General features: G+C 42.6%; 1 protein-coding gene across 2 annotated transcripts in view; it reads right to left on the bottom strand.

Annotated features, from left to right (window-relative positions):
- The window catches only part of LGR4 (leucine rich repeat containing G protein-coupled receptor 4), a 124,311-nt gene extending 101,968 nt beyond the window's left edge, over nucleotides 1-22,343 (bottom strand). For both annotated transcript variants that reach the window (XM_062196379.1, XM_062196381.1), the window contains exon 1: nucleotides 21,670-22,343. In XM_062196379.1, coding sequence (XP_062052363.1) covers nucleotides 21,670-21,854 — 185 coding nt within the window. In that variant the 5' untranslated portion in view covers nucleotides 21,855-22,343. The remainder of the gene's footprint in view (nucleotides 1-21,669) is intronic.
- Between the last annotated feature and the right edge of the window lie 1,018 nt (nucleotides 22,344-23,361).

The following is a 23,361-nucleotide window of genomic DNA, read 5'->3' as shown; positions in this document are numbered from 1 at the left end:
GAACCCATATGGGATGCTGGCGCAGCAGGCAGAGGATTAACCAAGTGAGCCACACGCCGGCCCACAAACAAATAAATAAATATTTAAAAAATAAATAAATAGGGGCCAGCTCTGTAGCAGAGGGTAAACCTATCTCCCTATAACTCTGCCTTTCAAATAAATAAATAAATCTAAAATAAATAAATAAAAATACATAAAAATTATGCCTTTTATTCACAGAAATGGAAAGGTGGAACCTGGCTACATAAAACATCTCTCTCAAAAATGCTTTCATTTAGTCTGATAAACAAGACATTTTATTCTCTCAACAGTGTAGCTGTGTCCCCACAAACAGTCTGGCATAGAGAATTTGTACTGTAGACTATCGGTTTACCCTACCATGCCGCTGTTGTTCCAGACCCTATCTGAGAGAACTGGGGCTGCTGATACTGTTTAAGGAAACGGGAATGGATACAATTTTCAAAGATGGGCAGCTGGAGCCTCAGGACTAAAGACCTTAAAGTATACTGCCAAAAGAATTAAAAAGTGAAATTCAACAAGCTGTACAAACTGTCTATAGAGATACCAACATATTACTCTGCTTGAAACAAAGGCTTGGGTAGAATTAATACTTTCAATTCCTCCTGGCAGAAAACCACACTTTCAGTTCCACAAACTTCCACTTGGGAAAGTTTCCCATAGAATGTCGCTGGCATAAAATTAAAAATACTTTCAGAAAATGTGGCTATTATCTTCATTCCTTGCTGTTGGGCTCCAGACGAAATGACACCTATATTTTAAAACTAAACAAAATAAAACAAAAGGATCTCTTTGCCCACTCTGCATAACCCTCTCAATTTCATCTTCTCGATTTCATCCAACTGCTCTGATCCTCCTGTCCACAGAGTACTGTGTAGCAGCAAGTGGCAAAATGATCACATGTGCCTGCCTCACAAAAACAGCAAGTACCCAAAACCCTAGTACCCAAAACTAAAGTACTTTTGAATACTGGAAACTAAATTTTGACAGTATAATCTTATTTTCAATGTTGGCAAGATTTTTTTTTCACTTAAAATAAGAAAATGTTAAATTTAAAAAAGAGAGATAACCAGAAAAGTGTTTAGTGCCATTTAGTCATGAATGGCAACTTCAGACAAATGCTTCACACTACTACTCTAAGGAAGAACACCCACAGTCATCACTGAAGAATTGAGGCTTAAGTCACTATGTCAAGGGTATAAATTATGGTCCAAAGGCAGCTCCAGGCACTGCTGGGCTTGGAATTGCTTACTGAGCAACCATGTTGTTCCAAACAAACTGAATGTTTAAGAGGCTAAAGGGCAGTGGAGGCAATTATTGGAAGGAAATTTCTCACTAGGCCAGAAAGGAATAATTAAGTCTTTGCATGCTAAATCACATCACTGGGGTTAACAATGAAGTAATCAAGTGTAAATGGTGACAAAGCCCATGTATAGGACTCATGAAAGGAAATTAAGGTTGTGGGCAATCTAAACTATTGTTGCTTAAATACCACAAAAATTAGTCCCTAAAACTTCATTCATTCACCCTCTCTTTATACAAATGTGTGTGCTTTTTGTGGGAGGCAAGAAATTGGTTAATCCAGCAATTAAGGCAAATATACTGAATCATCAGAAGTAAAACACCACTCAGCTACTAATTCACAGGCAGCAATCCAACATCACTCCCCATACTACTTAGACTATACAAAGCACTCAAGAATGAAATGCCTCCACAGCAGGGGATGTATATGTGCTCCATTCAAAAATATATCTAAAACCATTGAAATTATAAACCTAATGTGTACTTTGTATATTGCACTTTCTCTGCTCAGAACACAGAAAAGAACTCACAAACATATATGAATACACTCAGGTGGGTGGGTGGGGGGTGCTGAGGACAGGAAGCTGGGGACAAAGATGGAGGACACCTACATGATCTTCTAACAATAGCTCAATAACAAACTAAAGCTAGGGACAGGTGTTTGGAACAGAGATTAAGGTATGCCTGGGGCATCCACATTCCATATCAGAGTGCTTTCGTTTGAGTCCTGGCTCTGCTTCTTATTCTGGCTCCCTGATAATGTACACTCTGTGAACCAGATGATGGCTCCAGTACTTGGATACCTGCCATGCATGTGGAGGTCCCAGATTGAGTTCTGGACTCCTGGGCTCAACCTTGCTCAGCCCTTTCTGGACATTTATAGAATAAATCAGTGCATACAAGATCTTTCTCTTTTTCAAATGCAACAAACAAACAAATAAGCAACAGTTTTTCTGGGAAGTTAAAAGTGGTTAGGGGCCGGCACTGTGGCGCAGCGGGTTAACGCCATGGCCTGAAGAAGTGCCGGCATCCCACATAGGCGCAGGTCCGAGACCCGGCTGCTCCACTTCTGATCCAGCTCCCTGCTATGGCCTGGGAAAGCAGTGGAAGATGGCCCAAGTCCTTGGGCCCTGCATCTATGTGAGAGACCCGGGGGAAGCTCCTGGCTCCTGGCTGCAGATCGGTGCAGCACCGGCCGTTGCAGCCAACTGGGGAGTGAACCATCAGGTGGAGGACCTCTCTCTCTCTCTCTCTCTCTGCCTCTCCTCTCTCTGCGTAACTCTTTCAAATAAATAAATAAATCTTAAAAAAAAAAAAAAAAAGTGGTGGTTATGTTCTCCAGGGGATAATCATGTGATCGGAAAGTTCAAAAGTGTAGACTACAACTTTGGCTCTGAAACCTCAGGTTCTCATCTCACCTCAGAGACTCAGTATCCCCATCTTAGTTATAGAGTAAGGTCAAGATTGAGAGTTCTCAGAATTCTAACCTGACCTGTTGTTGGTTTGGTGTTTTGTTTTTTTTTTTTTTTTTAAGTAATTTAAAACTCCTCAGACATTAGAAAGTTTCTGAGCACCCTTTACCCAGTTTTGCCCAATGACAGTATCTTACATAACCATAATACATTAGCTAAACCAGGAAATTTATTTGTGTAACACTATTTACTAAACTGCAGACTTGACTCAAATTTCACTACAATGTACACGTGCTCATTTGTAAAATCCCACGTATGGATTCATATTACAATACTACAATCATAACAAGGATTCCTCCATCACCACAAAGAAATTCACACCCACTACCCACTTTGTAGTCATATCACCTTATCCATCTCTAACCCTGGCAACGACTGACCTGTTTTCTATCACTGTAATTTGTCATTTCTAGGGTGACATGCCTAGAATCATACAGCATATGACCTTCTGAGACTGGCATTTATCATTCAGAATAAAGTCTCTAAGATGAGCTGTTCATGTAGTTGTATGTATCAATAGTTTATTTTTTCTTGCTATGTAGTATCCCATTGTGCTGACATTCCAGTTTATTCTGATATACCAATTTTTAGTCTTTTTGTGTTGAAATTAAGTTGTCATTTTGGGAAGGAGGAACTTTTTCAACATTGTTTTGCCATTGCTTAAGATGTATTCATATTCAGCTGGTGCCGCGGCTCACTAGGCTAATCCTCCGCCTTGTGGCGCCGGCACACTGGGTTCTAGTCCCAGTTGGGGTGCTGGATTCTGTCCTGGTTGCTCCTCTTCCAGTCCAGCTCTCTGCTATGGCCCGGGAAGGCAGTGGAGGAGGGCCCAAGTGCTTGACCCTGCACCCGCATGGGAGACCAGGAGAAGCACCTGGCACCTGGCTTCAGATTGGCGTGGCATGCCGGCCACAGCACGCTGGCCGTAGCGGCCATTTTGGGGGTGAACCAACAGAAGGAAGACCTTTCTGTCTCTCTCTCTCTCTCATTGTCTAACTCTGCCTGTCAAAAAAAAAAAAGATGTATTCATATTCCTACAGGGACTTAGTGTCTTCAGTCCATTCAATTCTTTCCTGACTGCCTTACTGAAACAGCAAGCCTCTTTCATTCTGCTTCATTTTTCTTGACAATATTAAATATTATCTGACCGTACAGGTTTATGAAGTTTGTTTACTGTGTGCTACCACCTCTGCCTCAACCCTGCCAGGTAAGTTACTAAGAGCAAGGATGTGGTCAGGTCTCATTCAATTCTGTGTCCCCAGCACCAAAAACAATTCTTAACATATAAGACACTTAATAAATAAATATACATTGAACAAATTCATTTTTAAGTACTGACTGATCTTGGTGAGTTATTACTTTAAAGTTGAAAGACTATTGATTCGATGAATTTCTATACAAATACACATAGCTCTCAGCTCTCAAAGAATTGTATGGACAGATCAAATTATTTGTATTAAACCTTTCTACTCACCTCCACAAATTAACTATGTCTTTCAACTTCAACAAAAGGAAGACTTAGAAGAAGCATAGCAAATCTCACTACCTAACAGGTACAAGCCACAAGTCAAAATTTTTATTAAATGTTGATGATTTACATAATCAAAGGGAGGACTATCTATTCTGATATGGGTCTTTCCTTTTGCTTGTTGTTTTAACATATTCTGGAGGGCTGTGAATGATTCTGGGCAAAACATTTAAGTAAATATAACTGGATTTTGAGCCAAACAATCTATTTCTACCAGTTCCTAATAAAAGTGAGAAGGGAAGAAGTTCTGAAAATGCTGATGTTACACAATTTATGTAATTGAAATAGCAAATAATAAAACACCATCATGTCTGCAAACACGTAGATGTAAACATAGTCTGGTGGGAAAATGGACTTTTCATTTTCCCCGTGGGAAGACTAAGCCACTTCAATGGGTGACCCAAAACATACAAGAGCTTTAGGTATACTGCGTTACATAAGCAGTATACTGTTACTGTAAGCTCCGCTTCAACTCTACAGCCTATGGAGCTGAGGACAAAACAGCTGTAACTTCTCTACAACCAACTTCTCATCTATAAAATGGGCATTTTGGGGGGCAGGTGTTTGTCATAGTGGTTGAGATACTGTGTGGGATGCGTACATTTCACTTCAGAGTGCCTGGGTTAGGTCCCAGCTCTGACTCCTGATTCTAACTTCCAGCGGATAGACACATTGGGAGGTAGCAGATGATGGCTCCACTACTTGGGTGCCTGCCATTTACTTGGGAGATCTAGACTGAGTTTGTGGCTCCTGGCTTAAGCTTGTTGTGGGCATTTGGGGAGTGAACCAATGAATGGAAGATCTCTCTCCATTCTATCTCTGTTTGTCTTTCTCAGACTTTTAAATAATAAGTGAGCAGTTTGTTATATCTAGATATGTAAGACAGATTAACACATCTAGAAAGCACTAAAAGATAATGTTGTACAACACATTCAATCAAATAACCTTGGTCTGAAAAACACCAAAAGCCAACATCCAATCTGCAAAACCTGACTCATTCCCTTTGGTCATTATCCCTCACTCCCCATGGTTTCTCTGTCTCTAAAATGGGGAGAGCAACAGCATGTGCTTGAGGGGGTTGTTGGGAGGATTATATACTTCACTCAATGCCTGGCATTCAATAACATTGTTATGAGCATCTCAGTTAATAACATGATGATGGTGATGATTTATAACTTTCATGCATTACTAAGAATGCAACTGAAGGGGCCAGCGCTGTGGTGCAGTGTAAGCACATAGTCTGCAGTGCTGGCATCCCACATGGGCACCAGTTTAAGCCCAGCCACTCCACTTCTGATCCTCCTGTCTGTTATGGCCTGGGAAAGCAGTAGAGAATGGCCCAAGTCCTTGGGCCCCTGCACCCACTTGGGAGACCCAGAGGAAGCTCCTGGCTCCTGGCTTTGGATCCGTCCAGCTCCAGCCATTGTGACCATTTGGAGAGTGAAGCAATGGATGGAAGACCTCCCTCCCTCCCTCCCTCCTTCCCTCCCCCCTCCCCTCCCTCCCTCTCTCTCTCTTTCTCTGCCTCTGCTTCTCTGTGACTGTGCCTTTCAAATAAATAAATAAATCTTTTTTTAAAAAATGCAATTTAAGTGAAGAGAAAAAGCAAAATGCTTCCAGGAGAAGAGAAGCTTCAGAACCACCAAGCAAATGACTGCCTAGGATGGGGCTGGCTACAACCAGGACATTCACACTGGAGACTGTGGCCACAGATTCAACCATGAGTAACCCTGCTGCTAAAGGAAAGATCATACAGATCCAAATAGGAACTCACGAAGTCTGTAAAATATTAACAGCTTAATAAACATCAGCTCACACCATCAACAAACACAGTGTTCGAGTCAACTAAAGAGTACCAACTAAATTAATACCAAGTTGACTAAATGAAATGCCTTAGGGGGGAAAAAAAGGCTCATGGGTGATTCACTTTTATGCTGACTTCCCTATAAAAACATCTTCAACAGGAGAGGCAGGAAATTCCTGTGAGTGAGAAGGGGCAGCTATATGGGAACCATCACACTGCATACTCGGCTTTGTAATCTATTTCAAGGTTTTGGTTTAAAACAGCACATTCAGAAATGTGCTCCTTAAGAAAATTAAGTCCACTAGCAGATCTGATCCTCATATACTGTGTAAGTGAATGCCACAAAAGAAAACATAAAATCATGACTGATACCTTTCTAACACAGAAAAACACTATTAACATGGAAAAATGATGTGAACCTTTTAAATGAAGATGAAAAACACAGAGGCAGAGAGATACTTTAAGAAAACTCTCTATGAATAAATAACTTCATTTCACACAGTAAATATTCTTTTTTAAAAAAAGATTTATTTATTTATTTATTTGAAAGGCAGAGTTACAGAGAGGCAGAGGCAGACAGAGAGAGGTTTTCCAACTGCTTGTTCCTTCCCCAAATGGCTACAACGGCCAGAGCTGGGCTGATCCGAAGCCAGGATCCTCTTCAGGTCTCCTACGTGGATGCAAGGGCCCAAGGACTTGGGCCATCTTCTACTGCTTTCCCAGGCCATAGCAGAGAGCTGGATCAGAAGTGGAGCAGCCAGGACTCAAACCCGTGCCCATATGGGATGCCGGCACCATAGGCAGCGGCTTTACTGCTACACTACAGCGCCGGTCCCATAAATAGATTCTTGAATATGAGTTACTCCTAAATCAAATTATAGTATCCCACTGTATGTCACGTCTCACCATTTTGTTTCTTATTTTACCTTTTTCTTGTCTGATAAACTGTCAAAGGCCAAGCAAACCATAGTGATGAACAGACTTAAAGACGGAACACTGAGCTTCACCAACAGCCTATCATCCACTAAAGGATGCCTGAGCAAATTACCTAACCCTTTCAAATGTCAGTTTTCTCAGCTATAAAATAGAAACAGTTCCATGAACCCAGAATGGGTATTGTGGAAATTATAGTTGTATATGTAATATGTTGAATACACATGTAGGCCCAACTCATTAAATTTCCATTTTTTTAAACTGGGCTTTCCAAATATGGATACACAAATAAGTCTAATTTTTTATATAATCAAAATGTTTCACATTGGGATCATATCTGTAAGAGTCTTTGGTAGTATCACAGTAACCGCCAAGTACCAAAGAAGCTAAAGGGCAAGTGTTAGAGTGCAGGTGGGTTAAGCATCACTTGGGAATCTTGTATCCCATATCAGAGTGAGAGCTGAGTCCTGGCTACTCTGGTTTGAAACCAGCTTCCTGCTAAAGCATCCTGAAAGGTACCATTTGATGGGTCAAGTGCTTGGGTCCATGCCACCTATGCAACAGACCCAAATGGAGTTCTGAGCTCCTAGCTTAAGCCTGGCCCAGATCTGGCAGGCATTTGGGGGAGTGGACCAGCAGATGGAAGATCTCTTCTTCTTGATGTCTGCCTCTCTCTCTCTGCCTTTCAAGTAGATGAAAATTTTTTAAAAGATCTAAGAATTCTCCTTTACAGTTAAAACAAAATCAGTTTTAGCAGGTTTTGCTAATACTACACACCATGCTAACAATATATTAAAGTTGTACATAACTGATGGCACAAACCTTATAGCTCCAAGACATTAAAATCAAGACAAACATTTTCTGATAAAAACATTGTATGATCTTTCTGATATTTACTATATGACCCAGGATCTTACTTTAAGTATTCTCACAAGTGAAATAACAACCTGTGTTCATACAAAAATCTTGTTTTATTTTTATATTTATTTGAAAAAGGAGAGAGAGAATGATGGAGGAGGGGAGAGGAAGACAGAGAAAGAGAGAGGGAGTGGGAAGGAGAGGCAGGAAGGGAGGGAGAGGGAGATCTCCTCTCCGCTGCTTCACTTTTCAAATGACTGTGACAGAGCTGAGCCAGGCCAAAGCCAGGAGTCAAGAACTCAGTCTAGGTCTCCCACATGTGTGGTAGGAACCCAATTATTTGAGCCATCACGTGCTGCCTCCCAGGGTGTACATTAGTAGGAAACTGGAATTGGGAATAGATCTCAGACTCGAACCCAGGCACTCTGCTATGGGATGCAGGCACCCCAAGTGGCACTAAAAACCTACCCCTCAATTCACTATGTGAATACTCATAGTGATTTTATTCATGACTGCAAACAACTAGAAACAAGGCAAATTTCCCTCAACTGAGGAATAAACAAATTGTGGTAGGAGGTTACTTCCAAAAGTTCATGGAAAAATAGAATTAAAAGCTAAATTTAGTTGGTGCAAAAAAATTGAAATCTATGCCATTTCTTTTTTCATAATACCCACTTTTCATGAACTTTTGAAAAGACTGTTCATATGCATGGATTTCAGAAATCTTTTGTACCAAAATAAACTTATCTTTTCATTCCATTTTCCATGGACTTTTTGAGGTACCCTCATATATCCACACAATGGGATACTCCTCAGCATTGAAAATGAGTATCTCTTACTGAAATACCCAACAACATGGTAGGCTCTCAAATGCCATTCAGAATCTCAAAAGTTCAGCAGTTGTCAGGGTGATGATCCTAATTATGAATCACAGGGAAAAAAACTCCAAACTTCTCCACTGTAAATTTCACTGTTTTTAGTGTACTGTTCTATGAGTTTTGAAATGTACACCATCCTGTGGCCATCACCACTGATGAGATCTAAACTATTTTCATCACTTTCCCAAATCTTCTTGTGTCCCTTTGTAGTTAATACTGCTTCTACCTCCAGCCAACGGCCAGTGCTGAAGTGTTTTCTACCCTAGGTCTCTTATGTTACCTAGTTTTGCCTCTACTAGAATGTCTTACAAATTGAATGAAACAGAAGGCCTGGCTCCTTATACCCACCATACAGCATCTGAGATTCTACCATATGGCATATTTCAGTTAAGTGGTCAACAAAGGTAATGAAGATAGAACATTCAAGATGAAATCCTTCATTCCAGGATAAAAATATAGTAGTACTAAGGAAAAAAAAAAAAAAAAAAAAAAAACAGAAAAAGAGGGAACCTAAAGTAGATCCTTTTGTGAAGGACCATAAAACAAAAACTTAAAAATTTAACGTTTCAAGAGCCAATAAATTCAAAGGGAACCTATTATAATAAAGAATTATAAAAAGAAGTAATCTTAGGAGAAAATATGAAAGATGCTAACTTCTACTAGCATAAAGTTATACATCTTATATTCAGTACTGATATCATGAATCATCAAAAACGCCTCCTAGGGGCAGTTATTATGGTACAGTGGACTGGGTCTTTGCTTGGCATGCCCTCATCCCATGTCAAAGTATGAATCTGAGTCCTGGCTGCTCTGCTTCCAATCCAGGTTCCTACTGATGCATCTTGGGATCCAACAGATGATGGCTCAGGCACTTTGATCCCTAACACCCATGTGAGAGACCCAGATGGAGTTCTGGACTCCTGACTTTTGTCTGGCCCAGCCCTAGCTCTTAAGAGCATTTGAGGGATAAATCAGCAGATGGAGGATAGAGGATTTCTCTCTTTCTCTCTCTCTTTTACTCTCCATCTCTGTCACTCTGCTTTTAAAGTAGATGAAAAGATAATTTTTTAAATAAAGAAATGGCTTCTAGATAAGATTTACATATACATATAAATATTTGGCTCTATCTGGGATAAAATAATCAACAGATCAATTTCTTTTAGATAAACCAACCCTGGTCAAAACTAGCTCATAAATATTATATATATATATAATAAAAAAAGACACTCAGGCTGGGGAAACTTCAGCTTTAGAAAGGGTCCTGATGAAATGGATGTCACTATTTTCTCCACCAAAATTATGACTATTCTCACCTTTGAATGTCATAGGTTTGGGATTTTTTTTTTCTCCTAACAGAATGCTACCTCAGCCAAGGTAATACAAAGGGTAAGTTCTTGAAAACAGAATAAGACCTGAGAAAGATAGGAATTAACTTACCCCTGTTTTCCATGTTCTTGGCCATCTCTCGTCACACCTGCCAACAAGCCTCCACACCATAGATTTAGATGCCAAAAACCAAAGCCCTTTAATGCTAGCTGAATTGAAATCAAGCCCCCAAGTAGAAAGCGGGTACTAGACAGCAGAAACATTTCCCAGTCAATGCAGCAGTGTTTGGCTAGCATGAGAATTATCAATTGATCTCTTTCTGTGAACTGACAAGAAGATAAACATAAAGGCAGACAGTCCTCAAGGCATGTTCTACTGGGAATCAAGCATCTGCATTCCCAACACACATTACATACCAAATCTGCAAAAGCAGAAACCAAATGCCCTGTGTGCGCACATGCATGTGTGCGCACACACACACACACACACATGCCCTTTGATGAATATATATGGTTCAGTAGGAAATCCTACCTTGGAAGCACGCCACACAGACTTAATTCAAACTGATATTAGAAACTGATTTATCCAAAACTGAGGATTTCCTTTCCACAGAATGTAATGGGGCTTTGGAAAACAGTTTGATTACTGACAGCACAGCCTGTGGTTAACGTGCAAATGTGCCAACCTACCATGAAGTAGGAAGCCTTCTGCTGTACGCCCTCACAGTCCCAGACTCTGTTTGCAAAGGATAGGAATGAAATATTCCATATGTTTTCTTTGTCGGTGACATGGCTATTGAAAGCAAGGCCACGGTAGTCTCCCCGCTGAGGGACTGGGTCAAGCTATTCATGTGTAACCAGGCAGATGTCAAGACAGTAATGGGAAAAACACCCCCCCCCTTTTTTTTTTTAAAGAAAGAGAGGATAGAAAATGCACAACTGTATTTGAGACACTCAGCCTATTCAGGTTTTGAGTGAACACAACTGAATGTGTTAGCTGCTGGCTGGGCTGTAGAATTCATTTTCAAATCAGATCTGAATCAAAACCCAGAGAAGGGAGTTTCCGAGAAAGAGTCAACTGTACCTTTTAGAAAAATGAAACATTCTAAAGAAATTACTTAGTTCTAAAATTTACTTTTAACATAACATCCCTTTTTACCTATAAAATAATCTCAAATATAAAAAATATATAGGTATGTAATAACCAATAAAATATCACTTTTAAAGTACTTAAAAAGTTAGCTAATAGCCGGCGCCGCGGCTCACTAGGCTAATCCTCCGCCTTGCCGCGCCGGCACACCAGGTTCTAGTCCCGGTTGGGGCACTGATCCTGTCCCGGTTGCCCCTCTTCCAGGCCAGCTCTCTGCTGTGGCCAGGGAGTACAGTGGAGGATGGCCCAAGTGCTTGGGCCCTGCACCCCATGGGAGACCAGGAGAAGCACCTGGCTCCTGCCATCGGATCAGCGCGGTGCGCCGGCCGCAGCACGCTACCGCAGCGGCCATTGGAGGGTGAACCAACGGCAAAAGGAAGACCTTTCTCTCTCTCTCTCTCTCTCTCTCTCTCTCTCTCTCACTGTCCACTCTGCCTGTCAAAAAAAAAACAAAAAAACAAAAAAACAAAAAAAACCAAAACAACAAAAAAAAAGTTAGCTAATATAATTATTTCTAGAAACAAAATGATGTCTAAAAAGTATGTAGGCAAGTTGTCAGCCTTGAGAAAGTCCTACCCATCCCCAACAAGGAATGACAGAATGAACCAAGAACTGCTGGTGCCCATGGGCATGATAATTCCTGAAGAGCACTATTAGTGGAGTCCTAAGTATTCCAAAGTCTGAAAGTAGAAGTAAGGCTTCCCAAGGAGCTTGTTTAATGAAAATCTTCAGTATTCCAGAATCTAGAAGTAGAAAATTTGTACCCAAAGATTACACTGGAACTTTAAAGGGCAGGGATATCATGAGCAAAGGTCACATGTCTTTAATTTGGTCTGAAAATACACTATTCTCCCCTTGGGACAGCACCCTAATACTTGACCAACTATCTCAAGAAAGCAGAATCAAGCCCCAAGGCAAGAGAATATAATTTCCCCCAACTGCTTTCCTCCACAGAAACTGTGGAGGATAACATTTGTGAGAAATGGAATTATAGGTAAGTTTATTTTGGTACAAAAAATTTAAATCCATGCATGCTATCTTGATAATACATATTTTCCATGAACATATGAAATAATGCATATTTTCCATCTCACGCTTCTCCACCAGGATCTTTATGGATTTCGGAAAGGAAAATCTGCCAGTTGAGTAGCCATTTTCCATTAGCACAGTGGTTCACCTGTGAAGACTGCAATAGGTTTTTTTTTTTTTTTAACTTTTATTTAATGAATATAAATTTCCAAAATATAGCTTATGGGTTACAATGGCTTCCCCCCTCCCATAACTTCCCTCCCGCCCGCAACCCTCCCCTTTCCCACTCCCTTTCCCCTTCCATTCATGTAAAGATTCATTTTCAATTCTCTTTGTATACAGAAGATCAGTTTAGTGTATATTAGGTAAAGATTTCAACATTTTTCCCATAAAGCAACATCAAGTGAAAAAACTACCATTGGATTACTAATTATAGCATTAAATAGCAATGTACAGCACATTAAAGACAGAGATCCTACATAATTTTTTTCCAAATTAATTAATTTTCTATGCCATTTCCATTTTAACACCAGGTTTTTTTTTTTTTTTTTTCATTTCCAATTCTCTTTCTATACAAAAGAGAATTGGAAATGCAATAGGTTTTGAACCTGACATGAATTCAAAGGATAAAAGAAATACGACTTCGAATTCTAAATCACAAAGTGGTAATGTACATATATAAATACTTAGTCACTCTCAAAAGAAACGACACATCGGGTCCTGGGTCCTCATTCAGTGTTACTCAAAGAGCTCATGCTGAAAAAAGATCCCTAGGTGTGACCCTGAAGATAAAGCGAGCACCTTCTTTTTGCAGATGTGAAATTTAAAGTCCAAAGTGGTGAAGTGACTCACCCAATATCTAGAATGCGCTCTTGAATGTGGGGGCCTTGATTCCATCAACCACAAGTAAAAAAAAAATATCATTTTTTTTCATAAAATGAAAATGTTTATAAAAAATATGCTTAGAAAAGAAGACCAGGGAGTTGATGACATAAGAAACTGCATAACATTACCATGGACTCCAAATGATCCCGAAAAACACAAGGTCAACCAAAATTTTTCTTTATAGGAAAATGTTAAGATACAAAAAAAAAAAAAAAATCAAATGAGATGAACAGAAGCAACACAGAAAAGATGGAAACTGGGGTTATGACAAGCAGCTAAGTAACAGTAAACTCATGTGTAACTGTAGAAATTCAGCACTAAAATATTTGAAATGTTTAAATTCATTCAATATATTAGAGTCCTGGCTACTCTGCTTCTGATCCAGCTCCCTGCTAGTATGCCTGGGAGGCAGCATAAGATGGCTTAGGGTGTTTGGATGACTGAAAGCTACATAGGAGACCTGGGTGGCATTCCTGTTTCCTGGCTTCAACCTGACCCAGCCTTGGCTGTTGCTGCCAACCACTGGATTCTCTCTCCTCTCTCTCTCTCTCTCTCTCTCTCCCTCTCCCTCTCCCTCTCCCTCTCCCTCTCTCCCTCCCTCCCTCCTCCATCCCCTGAAATTTCAAATAAATAAATGTTATAAAAACAATTCATTCAATGTTTCCTTCTTACGAACTCATATGAAATTTATGTGAATTCTGTGTCTATTTCAACTTATGTGAGCTGAAGAAAGCTTGGGGGCTAGCTCTGTGGTGTAGCCAGTAAAGCGGCCGCCTGCAGTGCCAGCATCCCACAGGGGCACTGGTTCAAGTCTCAGCTGCTCCTCTTCTGATCCAGCTCTTGGCAGTGGCCTGAGAAAGCAGTAGAAAATGGCCCAAGTCCTCTGGCCCCTGCACCCGCGTGGGGGATCTGAAAGCAGCTCCCAGCTCCTGGCTCTGGATCAGTACAGCTCCAGCCATTGCAACCATCTGGGGAGTGAACCAGCGAATGGAAGACCTCTCTCTCTGCCTCTGCCTCTCTGTAACTCTGCCTTTCAAATAAATCTTTAAAAAAAAATAAAAGTAAAGAAAGCTTGACAAAGGGCAATCACCAAATTTAGAAAATGCAAAAATTTGGTTCATTTAGCACCTGAACCAGAAGAATGAAGAACACAGGACAGCCTTCAAAGACATTAAGAAACCTAAAGGTCCACAGCTGGCATTGTTTTCCCTCCCTCCACTACTGGGAAGAAGACTTGATGGGCTTTAGGTCATTAGACCTATTTAAGAGGCAGTACTCTCCCATTCTCTGGAGAATTCTGCAAGAAAGCCACTGTCTGAGATGGTCTGTACACATGGAAAGCATGTGCACATGAACAGAGTGTCAACCAGGGATCTCTCTCCTGAAAACATCCTGTGTGCCAAGCCCTTTGTATATAATCTAGATAGTTTCTTCAAGCACTTCTAAGTATGCAGCTTACCCCTTAGGGAAATGGGAAAAACCCAGAAAGTAACATCATAGTCCCATCCCTGGGGTTTCAGAGAAGAGACTGCCAACTTAGAATAGCACACCTCCTCCCAAACTGCACCTTCAAACCCAGAAATGGGAAGACAGTGAGAATTATAAAACTCATCCCCTTTTATAGGCAAGCAGCTCTAATCAAGCTCTGAGGGGAGGTTCTACATCACCATTTGCACTGAATTGACTTGGGGTTTACACTAGAAGCTGTACCAGGGAATCTGAAGGCCTGAGGGAAATCGAGATGGGAGACCCAAAGCGATCCTAGACGCATTCCTTAGCCAAGCCCAGAACAGCTCCAAGGTAAAGCAGACATCTTCCTGCCAAATTTATATCACTTTTCTGAGGAAGGAAAATTTCCCCAAATAGCACTTTAAAAATATAAGGGGCTGGGGAGACTCTAAGTCACCATTTTTGTGGACGCTGGATTCTACACTCCCATTCAAATATAGTACCAAAAATATTTTGGTGTCAGACTGTAATGAGATTTTCATTCTTTTAATAGTCAATGTTATTTTTAAATCTCTTATAAAAAAAAATTAGTCATGTTTCTTCTAGTGTAAAAACAGAAATCAAAACAACCAGGTAGGGGGGCTTACACAGCCTTTTACTTAACCTGATTCAGAATATTTATATACAAATCAAATTTTAAGGACAAGAGTCACCAAATGTCATAGAATATAATACATATGCTCCCTCCACACGTTTTCTCACTCGCACAGACAACAGAGCAGTCTGGAAACCAAACGTATGCCCCATCTTGGTCCAGCTGCCTCCCAAAATATCTATGGTTTACATTTCCTTATAAAGATATTCTTATATTCTATAGGACAACAAGTTACCCCAGGAGTGCTGTTCAGTGGTCTTTCCATAGGGCCTTTCAGTAAAGAAAGTGAAGAAATATACTAAAAAAAAAAAAAAAAAAAATTCACTTCTTGAACCTAGACTATTATAAAGACATTCCTGGACCCAAATCATTTGCATTTAAAATAACAGATACATCATGCCAAATCTTGTGGTGGGGGAGGACCTGGCTAACTGGGCTTTTTTTTAAAATTAAAATACATAATAGTATAAAAGTATGTGTTAGAGACTAAAAATAACCAACCCAAACATTCAGAATTTTAATTGCCTGGACATGACACAGAATACTTCGGTGTACTTTAAGAATCTTGCTAAAAATAGCCCAGCCATATACAAAGTTTAGTCACAAATATTTAGGGTGGTGAATTCGAAGTATAGTACTACACAATTACATCTTCCTATTTAAAAGGGATATCTAAGTACTAACTTGCTAAAGTCTTTGGAAAGGTGAGAAGTTATTAAATGTAAATGAATTATGAAATCAGGCTCTGTCTCATGCTGAGATACTTTTTAAACCCAGTTTTGAACTCACCCTCAGACAATAGAGCTGACACCTGGCATACAGCTTGACCATCAGGTACTTAAAGAAACAAAAGAAATGTCCAGAAAGGCAGACAAATTAGCCATTGTGTAAGGGAACCGATTTGCTAAGTGCCCCAGATTTTTTTTCTTCAATTAAGGTATTTAGAATTACAGCATTATGTTATCGTCCATCAGGCTTTTAAGAACTCACACTTCACTGAACAACGCTGAGGGTAAAAAGGACTTATCTGTATTCTTTATATATAGGAAAACAAACTTTAGCATTGCCAAAACATGAAGGATATGAGGGTCGGTTAAATGATAAGTTGGAAAACATTTCTGAACCTGAAACCTTGAGATCAAATTTTACAAATTAAAACAGCTGTTTTATCAAGAACACTTTTAGTTCTACTAGTTACCTTTTTCAGAGTTAACAGCACATTGGCAGGACATAGTTTTTAACCCAGATACACCAACAAGTATTCTGCTTCTATTGGTATTCGTATCTTTTCCTGTTATAGTCAAGAAGTGGGAGATAGTCTTAGATCTCAATGAATCACTTACACAGTTCTTACCATTTTACTTAATATTTGTGTAAATTAACAGGAAAGAGACTAATAACCATGATCTTGCCCAATATTCGCTATTGATAAGAAAAAAATGAAAATAAAAGGATAGGCACAACCAAGGGGAATAGAAACCAAAACTAATAATTGCATGCTGTCAGTACTTTCCACTATTATAACATGACTAAAATAAGAATCTTCGAGGTAGACTGACAGAGGACAAGAAAATGCCTAAACTTGCCTGGATCCACCTACTAATACAAACTTTGATCTTTCCTAAGAGATTAAGCTGTCAAATGTTACCTTACAATTCCAATGTAAAGAGCCAACTGCCCAGACGTTAAATACCTGTGATACCATAACTGGCATAAGCACTTGGTTTGACTGGTAATCATAAAATATTGTTGGATACTGCAAACCTTAAGGATCACAGAATAAGAGAATTACCAGCACATCGTTGCTTTGAGACAGTGAATTCCCCATTCAATGGGAAGATTCCAATTAAACTGGACAACTGGAACAGTACGCTGGGTGAATGAGCGAGCCCATGTTAGACGGCTATCCTTCACTGAACACGACACAGGGGACCTGATAAGTGCATCAAAACCAAAAATCAAATTAAATAGAAGGAAAACTCCTGGCAGTTAGAGCTGTTGACTTCCTTGTTTTCCAGATGAGGAAACTAAAGCCCTTAAGGGTTAAGCACGTGACTCACTCAAGGTCACTCCTGTGAATTATTGACAGAGCTGGTCTCCATATTCCTGCAAAAGCCTCTTTCCACTCTGATTTTTAAAGAGAACTCAGTGCTTCACTAGTTTATCCAACAAATGATCTATACTTATAGATTTTCATATATTATCTGTGTTTTGATCAAAGTTCACCTGGATATAAAACTAAGACATCTCTGGAAGGATACACACACTACACCAACTAAATTTGCCCTGAAATCTATGGATAATTCAGAAATCAAAAGATATCAAAATTCTTCTATCAATAAACAATTACTGACCTGATCTGCGGGGGGAAAACACAGCAAATATCCAAAGATACATAAAAATATCCTTACAGACAATACTAGTAAAAGAGAAGGGTATACTGAGAAAACACACCTTAGGGAAGCTGAGATGACGTTTCCAAAAGAAGAAAAAGCAACAGATTCTTGAAAAAACACCTCAAAGCCTTTCAGGTAATCATCAATCCTATATAAAAAGTTCAATAACCTGCTCCTCTACAGTATACACACACCATGAAGGTTTGAGAGATTATGACTAATTACGTGGAAGTGAGGATGTTGGGTAACTTTTTGTACAGTATCCAAATTACTGAAACAGAGTGATTTTATTTTCCAAGCGTTAAGCCATACCCACAGGAAACAAGCAAGGCTATTCTACCCTAGCAAAGCGCCTTAGCTAGTCATGCATTCTGCAACAAGTCTCCATGGCAAATTTCCTAACACACACTTCGAAACACAAAGAAGGACGCCTGCAAGTGAGTGGTGAAAATCCGGCTTGTATAACTTCAACTGAAAGAAGATTCTGCTTCTCCTGGGATCTTTTAATGAGAGGATCTCAACATTATCATCACCTGTCATCCTAAAATTGTGTGAGAATTAGAAAATCGGAGAACTTCTGAAAGCAAAAGGCAAGCTTAGAGATAATCTAGCGAATTCAATTGTTTCAGTTTTCAGATAAGGAAATTGTCACACAAACACAAAAGTGGAATGACTTGCCCAAGGCCACACAATTACTCAGTGGCATGGTAAGGACTATCATTAAGGGCTCAGATCCACTACTCTCTTCATGAAGCCACAGAAACAGCTTTTATAATCTTAGAACTAGGCACGAAGGATATCTAGGATGGGAAAATTTGTGCTCCAGGTCTATGGATCTCAACCTTCGCAGGTATATCGTTGGTTACACCAAAGGACAACACACAATCTCCTCCCCATCACCACTGTGACTTCATCTCTTTCTCCCCTAATCTTGGAATATAACTGATTAATGTAACTGGTACCTCTTAATATAGGCATAAGTTCAAACCCCTTTGTTAAAATAAATGTTGGAATCCTAGATTTAGTAAGATTACCTCCTTGCACACATCTCAGGGTGAATTGTGAGAAGCCAGTGTATTGTGACACAAGATTGAAAACCGCTGTTCAAAAACATAGATAATTCCTACAGGTGAAGCAAATGGTGTGAATGTGGGAATCCCATCAAGAACACTGAGGATTACATCTGAGTCTGTCCCCAGACTCAAGTAAGGCAGCTTTCAGCAGGAAATAGGCACGGTTAGACTGAACAAGTTTAAACGAGCCTAAAGGAGAAGCAGGTATCCCTCTCTCTGAGGCCTTCTCAAATCTGGACAAAAGGCTGAGTGCTGAGGAGGCTGGATTTGACAGCCCTTCATGGGAATGGTGTCTGAATTCCAAATCCCAGTTCTGCTCCTCAGTGTACAGCCTTCCATACTTATTTACTCACTCCAGCTTTGTAAATGCCTACTAGGTACAAGCTGTGTGGACTCCAAATTGCGTAAAATAAAATCCCTGTTTTCTGTTAGTCCCGGGTATCCAACGTAGGATGGAGAAGTGAAAGTGCTACCAATGAACAAGTCCTTGATGAATAAAGAACTTAGGTTAATAATTATAGTTTTGGCTTTTTAATTTCTATTTTTATGTTGAATTTTATGGTTAACTAAACACGCTTTGGTGCATATGCTGCAGAAATGAAGACCACGGAATCAAAAGTTAGGGCTCAGAGAATTAGTTTCTTGGTATCAGTGGCTCACTCACAACAGCTGTGATGGAGGAGCAGCCTGGACGTCCTTGGAAAGAGACTCCAGGTGGTGCCAAGGTATCGTGTAGGATCCACTGGCGTGTGCACACCTGCAGCACCTGCCCCTTCTCAGACACGGCTTGGAGAATCACTACACTAACTGGTTTCCTCATGAGTAAAATACAAGCAGACTGCCCTTGAAAACTCTTTTAAGTAGGCTGCTCATGGAATCTATACTTTTGAGGGTGAGATGAGGAGCATTAGGATGAAGTAAGGAGTGCCTGGTATGTACTGTCATGCTACCCCTAGGTCACAAAGGAAACAGCGCATTTGCTCACCACTGCAACTCAGGAAGTGCTGCCTTGATGCTGGTCTAGGCAATCTCACCTGGACTGGTGTCTTTCTATCTGTTCGCAAGCCGTGAACAGTAACTTTTGTGAAGCTCAGAGTTGGAGATACAGCACAGCACCCCTTTCCCTGAGTTCTCATAGGAAGTTGTCTTGGTGGTCTAGAGGGAGGAGCATGCACTCATAAAAATGTGATATTTCTTTGCAGTTTAAGGTACTAATAGAAAAAAAGCTCTTTTCCTCATATGGCAAGGTAAGTCTGTTTACTAAAATTCAAGGAAGTTGCTAAACAAAGTCATTCTCACTAGTCAAAACACTCAAATCCTGCTTCTCTATTATGTGAGAGCCTTGAAAGAGGTTCAGGTAAAGGCACCTCTCTCTCTTGGCACCAATTCCCTAAATGTTTCTAGAAGATTTTGAGGTGGGGGGAGCTCTATCTTCTCATCCCTCACCTCATTGCCACTTAATGACCCTTTGTGAACAAAATGCTCTTTACTGCAAAGCTAGCGTGTGTGTGTGTGTGTGTGTGTGTGTGTGTGTGTGTGAGAGAGAGAGAGAGAGAGAGAGAGAGAGAGAGAGAGAGAGAGAAGTTAAAGTTCACCATACTGAAGGGAAATGGCTTCAAATGCCTAACACCTGAAGGTGGGGGGGACCGAAACAGATTCCAAGGCCACAGGCCTCCATGCTGCCTAAAATGCCACCCGGGGAGGGCAAGCAGAACACCTGGCCACCACCCACCTGGAGATACAGCCGGGCCTGCATAGAAAGGATTTCTTCACAGAGCTGTTACTGCTTTTAATGAGACTGTCTAATTCTAAGAGGTCCCTTTCGGTAGCAATAAGGGAAAAGGAAATTCCCTCTACCCATGGGCCTCCCTGACTCCCTCCCTCTTGCAAACAGTCCTGTCCCGGCTCCTGATGTAATCGCTGCACTGGCCACACAACACAAGAACAAGAGCACACAAGCCCTGCACTCCCTCACCCTATTCTTCCTCTATCGGCGGCATCTGCCAACACCTATGTCAGATTCTTTTCGGAGGGAAACCTCTATAGAGCTCAGGTTCCCGTTGGAGGAGGGAGCACTCGAGGGGCCGAGCCTTTTGAGTGACTCCCTGGAACTCAAGCAGCTTCAGAGAAGTTTTGCTGGTTGGGTGCAGCAGAAACCTGGCGCCTGCCGTGCGCAGCGGCCGAACACATGCTCCCGGGCTTTCTCTCCCAACACCCTGCACCTGGGGTCAGCATTCCTTCTGACAGGCCTCGCTGGGGACAAAGGTATTTTCACCAGGACAAGCCTGTCATTTCCCCGTTCTTGGCTCCTGGCCTCCCTGCGTGCTCCAGAACCCTGGATCTTTGTGGGTCAGCCTGGGAGTGGAGCCGGGCCCAGGTGCTAGGTCGCACTCCGTGGATGGGGCCAAACTGGAAGGAGACTCGCGCGGACTGCAATGCAGGTGTTTTTTTCTCCACACGTGCCGGAGCCCAGGAGTCTCCAGGTGAGTCCCCACAAAACGTGTCTCGGTGTGCACTCAGGCCAAGTTCTCGGCGCCCTGGCCCCCCACCAGTGGCGAGACCTGCCCTGCCGAGCAGGAACCCGCAAGAGCAGGTTGCCAGGGACAAGCGTCTCCAGATGCCGCCTTGGCCCCAGACACACCTGAGTGTGTGTGTGGTGTGTATGTGTGTGGAGGGGGGCTGACTGTGCCGGAAAAGGCTGGGCAAAAGAGCTGCTCGCGGCTCGCACCGCACCCGCAAAGTTTGGAAAGCACGCACGCACGCAGGACCGGAGCGAGTGCCCAGCACCCCCACACAGGTGGCGGCGCCCCCCAGCCCCTAGGGCGCTGGGGGTTGGCAGGCAGGGACGGCCGGCCCGGATCCCGCAGCGCCCCCCGCAAAGCCCCCCTCTCGAGCCCCAGTCGCCCGCACTCACAGCGCTTGGGTGAAGGCGCTGAGCCCCTCGGGCACGGCCGTCAGCCCCTTCCCGGAGCAGTCCACCCGACGGTCGCCGTCGCAGCTGCAGGGCGCCGCGCAGAGAGGCGGCGCCGCGCCGCTGGGCCCGGCCGAGCCGAGCAGCCCCAGGGCGAGGAAGCAGAGCAGCCCCAGCGGGCCCGGCATTGCTGCAGCCGCCTCCCGCGCCGGCCTCTACCGGGCGCCGCTCGCTCGGCCGCCCTCCGACGCCCCCCGCCGCTCCCGGGCAGCCGGCCTGCGGGCTGGCGCGGGGGCTCTCTCCCTCGGCAATTCGCGCGGGCTCGGCGCCTTCAGCAGCCAGCCGCAGCAGCGCAGGGACGCGGCGCTCCGGAGTTTCTCCCTTCCCGCTGCTCCATGGAAGCGCAGAGGCAGCCCCGCTCCTCCGGCGGCTCAGGCCAGCCCGCCCGGCCCGGCGCAGCTGCGGGGGCCGCACGCTGCCATCGCACCCGCCTGCTTGCCCCGGCCTCGCCGCTCTTCAAGGTTGCGGAGCGCAGCCTTCAGCCATGCCGGCCCCTCGTCCCAGCCCCCGCCTCGGCTCGCGTACAAACACCCAGACTCTTCTCGCTCTCTCCCCGCCGCGGCTCCAGCTCTTCCCGTCCTTTTCCCTTCTAGGGTTGCACGCTCCGGTTCCCAAGCCCCCGGCCGCTGGGTTATGCAAATCATTTAGGTACATGCAAAACTAACCCTTCTCCCGGAGCGCCATTGGCCCGGGGAGGTCTCGAGCTCATTACTATGCAGGGAGGGGAGCCGCCATTGGCCGAGAGTGGGACCAGAGGGGCGTGTGTCTCGGGCGTGAGTGACAAGGTAGTGGTGGTGGTAGTGGTTGAAGGCAAAAATCCCTGAGTTGGCTCGATTTGCGTGGCAGGTTGTGGATTGAAGGTAGGAAGATCGGAAGACAAGGATTCTGTTCTTTCCCTCCCCCACCTCCTCTTTTTCTTCCCTCTGCAGAAATTGGATCTCTTAAATTGGATGACCTGAAAAGTACAACTTGCCTGCAGCATTCAGTTAAGTTTCAAATGACTCTCCTCTGTTCCAAAGGGCGAGGACACTGGGAGCTGTGTAAACGGAAAAAAGATTTTGAAGAGGAGGGAAAACGTTTCTCTTCATCTGACACAAAGCTTGGGGGCTTAGTTATACTCTAAATTAAAACACGGCACTTCCCCAGGTTCTTTCCACCTACCTCGATGTACACTTGGTAGCCTAAATCTTAGCAACCAATCATCCACGATGCAAAGCAGACTCCTTTAAAATCGTAAAACACGGGAGTGTTTCAAGGGTCAAGGGAGGTGATGTTTCTGAGCAAGGGACAAATTCTCCAGACAACAAAACTGAGCGCTAAGTTTTCACCCTTGAGAAACCGGTGACAACCTTGTTGTTAGGTAATTATCAGAGGTCTCTGCTTTTCTGGACCAAACACAGAGTGGCCTACCAAACACAGAGTCATTATCTCTCCCAAATATTGCTTTATGGGGTCCTCTTTTCCTGTGTTCTGCTATGCCTTTGAGTTGTTTTACTCTATATTGTAGACATGTTTTATGAACACAGCAAGCAGAGTTTTAAAATGCCACTATCCTAGACAGTCATCTGGTGAGGCAGACCTAGGAGTTTAAAGAGAACTATTTCCATCATCTGCATATTCAGGAGTTTACCTTAA

This window comes from Lepus europaeus, chromosome 7, assembly GCF_033115175.1.
Source record: "Lepus europaeus isolate LE1 chromosome 7, mLepTim1.pri, whole genome shotgun sequence".
NCBI classification, from domain to species: Eukaryota; Metazoa; Chordata; class Mammalia; order Lagomorpha; family Leporidae; genus Lepus; species Lepus europaeus.
The sequence above is the reverse complement of the archived record's forward strand: the minus strand, read 5'-3'. Positions and strand labels throughout refer to the sequence as shown.